The 10,483-nt window shown below is 48.1% G+C and overlaps 1 protein-coding gene across 1 annotated transcript; it reads right to left on the bottom strand.

Annotated features, from left to right (window-relative positions):
- Window positions 1–115: 115 nt before the first annotated feature.
- TSEN34 (tRNA splicing endonuclease subunit 34) lies at window positions 116–10,061 on the bottom strand. The gene is made up of 5 exons (XM_010586605.3): window positions 9,953–10,061; window positions 8,453–8,699; window positions 7,449–7,692; window positions 7,017–7,292; window positions 116–4,593 (listed from the first exon to the last, which is right to left on the bottom strand). The coding sequence occupies exons 2-5, from the start codon at window positions 8,693–8,695 to the stop codon at window positions 4,406–4,408; spliced, it is 951 nt and encodes a 316-aa protein (XP_010584907.1). The 5' UTR covers window positions 8,696–8,699; window positions 9,953–10,061; the 3' UTR covers window positions 116–4,405.
- Window positions 10,062–10,483: the final 422 nt, after the last annotated feature.

The raw sequence follows: 10,483 nt of genomic DNA, 5'->3' as shown, positions 1-10,483 counted from the left end.
GTGTTTCTTGAAAACCTTGGTGGCGTAGTGGTTAAAAGCGATGGGTGCTAACCTAAACGAAGGTAGTTGAAATCCTCCAGGTGCTCGCTGGAAACCGAATGGGGCAGTTCTCGGCAAACGACGGGATGGCAACGTGCTTGGGTTTTTTTTTTTTTTTGGAGACGGTTTAGTCACGCAAACTAGCGTAGTGTTCAAGAGGTCAGGGTGCCAACCCTGCCTCTGAGTCGTGGTATAAATGTTGGAGTAATTACCTCCACACTTTATTCCATTCTCTCTGAAATGGCCCTGAAAACGTAGGGGCTTCGGAAATAAAGCTCCTTCGAGGTCAGATGTTCAACTGAGTCTATGAATAATGGAGTCTGTCCTACCCAGAATGTGAGCCTGAAGCCTAACCAAAAGTCAATCCTTTTGAACCCTGACTACAAATGTCTCCGGAGTGGGTGCAGAAAGCTAGGACGAATTGAAATTTCACTTCTGATTTGCTCACCTTTCCATCTTGATACTATTTCATTTTTGCTTTCCTTGCTCTATTTTAATTATTATTATTGTGGTACTTATATAGATAACAAAACGTTTGCCATTTCAACAGATCTTCACATGTGCAATTCAGTGACATTAAAATATGTTAATCATGCTGTTCAACCATCATCCTTGCTTTTTGTAGACAAGCATTAAAAACTTGGTAGAAATTTTGTCATACCTGGAATCATCACTTAGTGTCTTTTTGCTAAAAAAAAAAAAAAAAAAATTTTTTTTTTTTTAGAAGTAGTTCTCCTTCAACATAGACCTCATTCATTCATTTATGCAACAAATAATTACTGATCAGGACAAGGAATTGATCTACATAATGGCCCGTTGTTGACAGTCAATAAATTGTTCAAGGTATGAATAAATAACCAAGTGCATCATCTTTATGTTCTTTTTCCATAGATAGTCTCCACCCCAGTCTTCTAAACCACTACCTCTGTGCCTACTACCTTTGGACTCACCACATCCCAAACAAAGCTCCTGATCTGTGCCTAAAAATTTGTTTTTCTCTCTAGACTTTCTAGCCAAGGAATACTCTCATCATCTGTCCCATAATCCAGGAGTAAAACTTTGATGTTGTCCTCACTCTCAGACCCCCACCTCTCACCCTCTGGCTGTGGTCCATTAGTACTCAAATCCTGTCCTTTCTGTCTTATTCCTCCCCCTCTCTATCTCCCCAGGCCAGGCCCCAGGTTAGGGCTCATCCTTTCCCTCCAGGACCAGAGCAGCAGCTTCCTTACAGCCTCCAATTTCACTCTGCACACAGGCGCCCCCGACCCAAAAAAAAAAAAAAAATTGCTGCGGAGTTGATTCAGACCCATGTGTTACAGAGTAGAACTGCTCCATAGGGTTCTCTTGTCTATAATCTTTACAGAAGCAGATGGCCAGGCCTTTCTCCCACAGCCAACTGGGTGGGTTCAAATGGTCAGCCTTTGGGTTAATAGTCGAACGCAAGCCATTTGCGCCACCCAGGGACCTTTCAAGGTGTCCTGGCGGCGGCACAGTGGTTAAGTGCTTGGCTAGTAACCAAAAGGTCAGTGCTTCGAACCCACCAGCCACTCTGGAGGAGAAATATGTGGCAGTCTGCTTCTGTAAAGGTTTACAGCCTTGGAAACCTTGACAGCAATGGGTTTAGGAACCTTACAGGAAAGTAAAAACCAAAAACTCACTGACGTCGAGTTGAATCCAACTCATAGCGACCCTATAGGACAGAGTAGAACTGCCCCACAGGGTTTCCAAGGCTGTAAATCTGTAAAGAAGCAGACTGCCACATCTTTCTCTCATGGAACAGCTGGTGGGTTCAAACCAATCTTTAGGTTAGCAGCCAAGCACTTAGGGACCATTTAAAAATATTCGTTATAAGGTGGAACAACCCAAGTGTCCAACAAGAGATGAATAGATAAATAAAACGTGGCACATACATACAATGGAATATTACTCAGCCATAAAGAGAAATGAAGTTCTGACACGTGCTATGGCATGGATGAACCTTGAATACATTATGCTGAGTGAAATTAGTCAGACTCAAAAGCAATATTGGATAACCCCACTTATATGAAATATCCACAGCAGGCAAATGCGTAGAGGCCAAAGGAGGTTAGTGATTACCAGGGATTGGAGGCAAGAGGGAGCCCTGGTGGCACAGTGGTTAAAGCAATCAACTACCAGCAGCTCCAAGGAAGAAAGATTTGGCAACCTGCTTTTCCAGAGTCACAGCCTTGGAAACTCGATGAGCTGGAATCAACTGGACAGCCGCAGGTTTGGTTTGGTTTGGAAGGAGGAGGGTAGGGGGAGTTATTGCTTAAGGAATAATTTGTTTCTGTTTAGGGTGATGGAAAACATTTGGAAATGGTTAGTAGTAATGTTAGTGGTAATTGTTCAATGTCACTGAATTGCACGCTTAAAAATGGTTAAAATGGCAAATGTCTTGTGTTATATGTTTTACCACAATAAAACATATATATTTTTAAAGTGTGGTGTGTTTGATACATTCAGAATCATATTCTAATTCCATCTCTCCGCAGTGGCATGAATTTACTTGCTAGTCACAAATCTTTCATCTTAGATTTCTTCCCGCAGGACTGTCTAGGAAAGGTAAAAAAGGGAAGCTATCCGGTTTCTTTCTAAATGTAATGCACATCTTGACTCTGGAGGCAGGGGCTGCCTCTGGTGAAAGAAATTGGGGAACCAGAGGTAGAGACATTCAGTCACAGAATTTTCTACTAGGTGTATATATTACACTAAGGAAATCCGTGCCGATAAAGCTGGACTGTTTAGGTGTATGTTCAAATATTGGCAGTTGGGATGGTCATCTGACAATTTCTTAAGCAGAAAGGTTAATTTTGTTTTATATAGACATTTTATACATATATAGGCTTTACCTTTTGTAAAACTTATGGAATGTTATTGTTGTCAGGTGCCATCGATTTTTGACTCACAGCAACCCAACGTGACAGAGCAGAACTGTCCCATACAGATTTCTAGGCTGTAATCTTTATGCGTGCAGATAGCCAGGTCTTTTCTCCCAAGGAGCCGCTGGTAGGTTCAAACTGCCAGCCTTTCAGCTAGCCAAGAACTTAACCACTGCACTACCAGGGCTTCTTACTTATGGAATAAACCAAAACCAAACCAAACCCAGTGCTGTTGAGTCAATTCCGACTCATAGTGACCCTACAGGACAGAGTAGAACTGCCCCATAGAGTTTCCAAGGAGTACCTGGCGTATTTGAACTGCCGACCCTTTGCTTAGCAGCCGTAGCACTTAACCACTATGCAACCAAGGTTTCCACTTATGGAATAGACCCATTAAAAAAAGATCTAAAATATAAATGTATAGTATTTAAAAAAAAAAAAAATTATCAAATACCTGAATAAACACTACCCAAGCCAAGTACACTGTCAGCATCCCAGAAACCCCAGGTGTCCTTCCTGATACTCCCCTCCCCACTCCAAACTCCTATCTTGAAATGACAGCACTCACTTCCTTCTTTTCTTTATGCTGTGTTCTTTATCTTTTTGTACACATCTGAAACGTTTTTAAAAAGCTTTATGAAAGGAAGTTTAGTATGGTGGGAAGAGGTCAGAATTGGGAGACAAAAAGACCAGGTATTAAATCCCAGCTCTGATACTTCCTAGCTGTGTGACCTTGGGCAAGTCATTTCCCTCTCCTCCAAGCCTTTTTCTCATCTGTATGTTGTTATTGCTAGCTGGCCCAACTCATGGCAACCCCATGTAAAATGGGATTGGTCCGTTGTAATCCATAGGGTTTTCGTTGACTGATATTTCGGAAGTAGACTGCCAGGCCTTTCTTTCTAGTCTTAGTCTAGAAGCTCTGCAGAACCCTGTTCAGCATCATAGCAACATGCAAGCCTCCACTGACAAATGGGTGGTGGCTGTGCTCGAGGTGCGTTGGCCAGGAATCAAACTCAGGTCTCCTCATGGAAGGCAAGAATTCCACCCCTTAACCACCACTGCCCTCTTCTCATTTGTGTACGCGGATGAAAATACCACACTTCCCAAGGTTGTTGTATGGATTCAAATCAGACTTGACATTTATTCAACAAGTTTATTGAGACTTCCTGGGAGCTAGGCCCTGTGGAAAACAGAGATGAATCAAACCCAGCCCTCATACTCAAGAAGCTCATAGTTTAAGAGATAAACAGTTGGAAATAGATAACTACAAAAATACTGCAGCCAATAAGTGCTTTGAAACAGGGAGGGATATAAGAAAGACATAGTGTTTAAAAACCTGGAATTGAAACTAACCACAGAGCGAGGTAGGAGGACGTTCTAGCCTGCCACGCGGAGATGAGCTCGGGAACTTCTAGAAAGGCTCTTGCCGCAGACATAGCCACATCATTATCCTAGGCCTTTGGAGTTCACTGCAGGCTGGCCCACTGCAGGGAGGTGTACACCACCTTACCATCAGGCTGCGGTGAACAAAGGAGCAGGGTCTTTCTGACGCTGGTTCCGAGGCGGCCAGCAGAAACCAGGTCCTGGAGTGGGATTGGGTCCTCAGCACCCCAGCACTGAGCAATGTAGTGAGCATGGAAACGTAGCGGGTCACCTGGGTGAGGGAGAGGGATACGTTAGAAGGGTGTCTGGGGGCCATACTCTTGGGGTTTCTCCAGTCTCTGTCAGACCAGTGAGTCTGGCCTTTTTTTGTGAGTTGCAATTTTTTCTAGCTCAATTTCTACATTTTTTTCTACATTTTTCTCCAGCTCTGTCTGGGACCTATTATTGTGATCCCCGTCAGAGAAGTTGGTGGTGGTAGCCGGCACCATCTAGTTGTGCTGGACTCAGTCTGGTGGAGGCTGTGGTAGTTGCAGTCCATTATTAGTCCTTTGGACTAATCTTTCCTTTATGTCTTTGTTTTCTTCATTCTCTCTTGCTCCAGACGGGGTGGATCAGTGGAGTATATTAGATGGCCGATGACAAGCTTTTAAGACCCCAGATGCTACTCACCAAAGTAGAATGTAGAACATTTTTTTTATAAACTATGTTATGCCAAATTGAGCTAGATGTCCCACAAGACCATGGTCCCCAGCTCTCAGCCCATCAATTTGGTCCCCCAGGGCCTAGAAAGGATTTTCACTGTAGCAGTTTCCAAAGGCAAATAGGTAGAAAACCTTGAAACAGACATTGATAGCAGACTGGAAAGCATTTTGGTAATCACTACCAAACGTTTAAAACAGATTCCCTTGGACCCAGTAATTACATTACTAGACATTTTTGTCTTATCAGTTTGTTGTTATTTGCTGGCAAGTCAGTTCCATCTCATGGAGGAGACCCCATGTGTGCAAAGCAGAACTGCTCCATAGCTGTTTCAAGGCTGTGACCTTTCAGAAGCAGACATATTAACTCCAAAATTGTCTCCTTGTAGGCTTAGCATATTTTAACCTCAGGAAGATTTAGAATTAGGCTTAGAAATATTTAAGATAAATTCAGACCTTGAATACTAATATTTATATTACTATATGAATTAATATATAACACTAGTACAAAATACTAACACAAAATACTAACATTTTGCAGACAAGGAATCTATGCACATTGGTATGCTAAGTACTTATTGTTTTAGAAATATTGGCTCACTAGAACTAACAGGAAATCCTGGTGGCGAAGTGGTTAAGAGTTTGGCGGCTAACCAAAATGTTGACTGTTGAAATCCACCAGGCGCTCCTTGTAAACCCTATGGAGCAGTTCTACTCTGTTCTATAGGGTTGCCATGAGTCGGAATCAACTCAATGGCAACCGGTTTTTGATTTTAGAACTAACAGGTCAGCCTTGTGGTTGCATTTAAATACTGTGTGACTTAGCAATTGACTGATTTAAAATTATTTTAATCTTAAGTTTTAGTAAATTTATGAAGTGTCAGAACATCTAAGAGAATTTAAAAGTTACTGCATTTATAATTTATTAGAAATAAATTATTAGGCAAGTTCCGAAATCAGAAAATATTTAAAGACAAATCCTGGTGGCATAGTGGTTAAGTGCTATGGCTGCTCACCAAAGGGTTTTTGTAATATTTAAAAGCACTTACTATAAAAAGGAGAGTATATTTATTTTTTTATTTTTTTTTTATATTTATATTAAGGAGCCCTGGGAATTAAAAATGCTCTCCCCAAAATGTCCGAAATCAATCTGAAGCAGAGAGAAGTCTAGATTCTTGAGAAAATGCATTCTCAAGCCAACTATCTTATTAAATTAAGAACTGCTAATTGTTTAAATTTCCATGACATTTTTTCTATAGTATGACAACTATGGAAACCCTGGTGGCGTAGTAGTTAAGGACTACGGCTGCTAACAAAAGGGTCGGCAGTTTGAATCTGCCAGGCGCTCCTTGGAAACTCTATGGGGCAGTTCTACTCTGTCCTATAGGGTCGCTATGAGTTGGAATCGACTCGACGGCACTGGGTTTGGTTTTTTTTTGGTTCATGACAACTATAAAGTTACTTAATGACTAACTCATTAAAATGTCCTTATTGTTAAATATTCAGTATTTCATATTGACTTGTTATCTATATATGTATTCACTGATTCTTAACACTAAACCAAAGAGAACATAAAAAAAAAAAAAAATTAAAAGCATTTAACTCCTTTTGCAAATAGAATCCGACTCGAACTACCAACAGCCTCCTTAAACATTGCTAGGTTCATAGCAACCCCATAGGACAAAGCAGAACTGCCCCATAGGGTTTCCAAGGCTTTAATTTTTACGGAAGCAGACTGCCACGTCTTTCTCCCATGGAGCAGCTAGTGGGTTCAAGCCACCGGCCTTTCAGTTACCAGCCAAGCACTTTAACCACTGCACCACCAGGGCCCCTTCCAAAATTACTTAACCACCCTCCAAATAAGCTTGGGCTAGTGTTTCCTGTCCTTCTGTAGGTTTCAGAGGCTAAGAAAAAATGAGGCAAAAACAAAAAAAATACAGAATACTTCTAGATGATGGGGTTGTGAGGGAAGTGGCATCAACCAACCCAAACTCACCAGGATAGACCAGGAAGTCGCCGCCGAACTTGCCAGCAGCACTGAGGAAGAAGCCTCGCTCCCATAGGTCTCTGTAAATGCTATAGCGCAGCTCGTGGGTGGGACGGCCAGCATGGGGCCAGTCTTTGGACTGGACACGCCAGTCCAGGGGTCTAGCCTTGATGGGCCGAGGCCTGGCAGTGGCCAGCTGAACAAGCAGAGCAGACCTAGGCAAGGGGGCTGCCCCATCTGAAGGCCCTGGTTGGTAAGAGGAGGAACCTAGGGAAGAGGAAGAACCTGCAGGAGATACAGAGAAGAAAGAATTTGGTGAACCCAAGGGGCAAGGTCTTCCCACCCCCAGGGAGACACAGGCCCTAGATTCCCAACCAGAATTTCCAAAAGATCTCTAGGCCCTCCTTCCCCTGGTCCCTGGACACCAACCCATAACCTCACCTGCTTCCTCGTTCTCTTTGGAACCCTGGCTAGCATTGGCCTCGTTCTCTCCAACAGCTTGGCTCCCAGCAGCCTCCTGGCTCCCACCAGCCCCTGAATCCTGTTCTAGCTTCTGCTTCTTCGCAGCCTGGCCCTCTGTGATCTTCTCCAGGAGCTCCTGACGACGGTTCTCACGGGCCTCAGCTGCTAAGGCGCTTTGCTCCTGGAAGCCCTGCTCTTGCTGGCGCTTGAATGATGCCAGAGCCTGAGGAGTGAACTTAGCTGGAAGCCCAGGTCTCAGGTATTCAGTTCCCCCAGGCCCTTAAAAACCGAAAAACCAAACCTGTTGCCGTCGAGTCGATTCCGACTCACAGCGACCCTACAGGACACAGTAGAACTGCCCTGTACGGTTTCCAAGGAGCAGCTGGTGGGTTCGAACTGCCAACCTTTTGGTTAGCAGCCTTAGCTCTTAACCACTGCACCACCAGGCCCTTAGCTAGGAATTCTGACTCCCGGTCTCCTCCCACCTCAGGGCTCTCAGTCCCCTACCCCAATAGTCTACAATCTGGGCTCCCAGCCACAGGGACCCCGAATCCAGGGATTTCAGCTCCCTATCCCACCAGTAATCTAGAATCCAGGGCTCCCAGCTCCCTGTCACCTGAGGGGTCCCAGCCTCCTGCCCCAACAGTAATCTACAATCCGGGACTTCCAGCCCTCTCTTACCTCAGGGAGTGTATAGTCCAGGACTCCTAGCCCCCTCCCACCTCAGAGTTCCCAGCCCCCGACCTCAACAGTAATCTAGGATCCTGAGCTCCCAGCCCCCTCTCACCTCAGGGACCCAGAGTCCGGGCTCTCCCAGCCCCTCCTACCGCAGGGACCCCGCGTCCTGAGCTTCCAGCCCCCTACCCCGGCAGTAATCTAGACTCCAGGGCTCCCAGCCCCCCTCCACTGCAGGGACCCGGTGTCTGGGGCTCCCATCCCCTGTCCCCAAAGGACTCGGGAGTTCGCGTGTCCGATCCCCTTACCAGGCCGTGGCTGCGGGGATCCGGGCGCGGGGCGCTGACCAGGGTCACGGCGCCGATCTCGGCCAACAGCCGTGCCTCCTCAGGCATCAGCAGCAGCGGGAGGCCCAAGCGCGAGTTCTGGCGGGGGCCGCGGGGCAGAGCGCCCACCGTGCGGCCCCCCACGCCCAGACGCTCACGCAGCGCCTGCACCGCTTCGGCCCCCCACACCAGGGAGCGGCCGTTCGCCACCTCCACCACCAGCATCCTCCTGTGGGAGGCGAGGGAAGCGATCACGGACACGGCTGCACCCTCCCGCCGCCCAGCGCACCCACCGTCTCCCAGGACTCAGCGAAACCCCGCCCCCAGGCCTCAGGGGGCGGGGTCTCGCTGGCCGGCCCTTCGCCACCTGTCGAGCCCTAGACCCCGCCCCCGAATCTCTTCGGGCAATCCGGCCAAGCTTCCGGCCGCTGGAGACCAAGGACCCGACACCTGAACGAATTCCGGCCGGCGATCCCGGCGGAGTTCGGGCGGCGGAGACAGAGGCCCGCCCTCTCTCGAGTCCGCGGGGCTCCGCTGGATTGCAGAAGCTCCAAGCGCGCCCCTGAGGCTCGCGGTTAGCACTCCTCGCGTTTTCCCTACACTGATGCACTTGCCATGGCGCCTTCATGCATCAGAGGGAAATCACTGCCAGCCGGGGCCAAAAAAAAAAGCCCCTTCGAAGTGCCCGTTTTGTCATAGCCCTCTCCCTTCAGATGTTCCGCTTAGGTGAAGGCCCTCCCGAGGCCAATGTCCAGCCCACTCCGAAAGCCAGCCCCATCGGGAAGGCCGCAGGGTCTCCGTTTTCTCATCGTGATAACCAGTTGTGATCAAGTAGGCTTCTACTCATGTCGACCCCAAGTGTGTCAGAGTAAACAGTTTTCGATGACTGGTATTTGGGAAGTAGACTGCCAGGTCTTTCTGCCAAGGTGCCTCTGGGTGGAATCGAACCTCCAACCTTTCGGTTAGCGCGGGGTTAGGAGCCCAGCCCGTTGAGTTACACCATGCAGGAACTGCAGGCCTCACCCTCTTCAGGAAGCTCAGAGCTTGGCGCCACCCCCCAAAACGTTCAGGCCTTCCCGCTGTGACTCAGGCTCTAGAAGTATGAATCCCCGCCCCCACCCGAATGCATGAGGTTCAGGGGTTTGTGTTTCTCGGCTGAACTGAACCCACTGCCCCGCCCCCTCCAAATGCAAGCAACCGCGTTCGGGCGCCCTCAGCTCGGCAGTATCCGCTGCCCCGCCCCCTCCGAGCTCTGGCAGTTCGGCGTTCGGTAGCTCTCGGCTCGGCCGACTCTGAAGCCCCGCCCTTTCCCGAACCAAGTGGGTATGCGTTCAGGCGTTCTCGGCTCCCGTCAATCTCACACCCTGAAGCCCCACCCCCTCCGGGCGCGGCTGCCCCAGCTCCGGAGTTTCAGCTAAACTCCACAGCCCAGGGCCCCGCCCCCCAGGACCTGCCGTTTGTTCGCTGCTCGAATGGGCTCACCCTGTTTGTGAGCGCTCAGTCTGCGTCCTTGTTTCCTTTCAGAATGTCCCCGCTTGTCTCCCCGTAAACATCTACGGGCAGTGCACGGAGAACCACCTCCTACGCAGCGCGCCACGCGCTGCTTTCTCCTCCCCCTCCCATCATGCCGACCCCCTGCGTAAATTTCGTCATCTCGCCACCTCGAAGCGGGAAGTCTGTAGTCCACCCCTTCTCAACGTAGAACTCCTTGGCCCCACCCTTTCCCAAAGTATAACACCTTGGCCCCGCCCCCTTGTCGCACCGCCTAGGAACACCGCCGCAGCTTTGGTTCCGCATTTTGGTGTTTTTAAGGCTCCACTGCAGTGGGTTTGTTTGGTTTTTGTTTTTTTAAGGCTCATTACCCTGGCCCTGGTCCCCTGGCCCCCTTTGGGAATACGCCCATCACGGCCTCTTTCGTATTGCCTAAGTCCGTATGTTATCAGGAGGGACTAGTCCCTGGAGAAGGACACCATGCTTGGTAAGGTAGAGGGGTCGTCGAAAAAGGAGAAGACC

The sequence above is a fragment of the Loxodonta africana genome, chromosome 11, assembly GCF_030014295.1.
Source record: "Loxodonta africana isolate mLoxAfr1 chromosome 11, mLoxAfr1.hap2, whole genome shotgun sequence".
Taxonomy (NCBI): domain Eukaryota; kingdom Metazoa; phylum Chordata; class Mammalia; order Proboscidea; family Elephantidae; genus Loxodonta; species Loxodonta africana.
Note: the sequence above shows the minus strand (reverse complement) of the source record. Positions and strands in the feature narration are given on the sequence as shown.

Bases quoted from the DNA above. Each gene is read 5' to 3' on its own strand.
- TSEN34 (XM_010586605.3), bottom strand. From the start codon at position 8,695: ATGCTGGTGGTGGAGGTGGCGAACGGCCGCTCCCTGGTGTGGGGGGCC. The intron at 7,693-8,452 runs GTAAGGGGATCG...TTCACTCCTCAG, and splicing joins ATCCCCGCAGCCACGGCCTG to GCTCTGGCATCATTCAAGCG. The intron at 4,594-7,016 runs GTGAGTTTGGGT...TCCCTCACCCAG, and splicing joins CGACTTCCTGGTCTATCCTG to GTGACCCGCTACGTTTCCAT.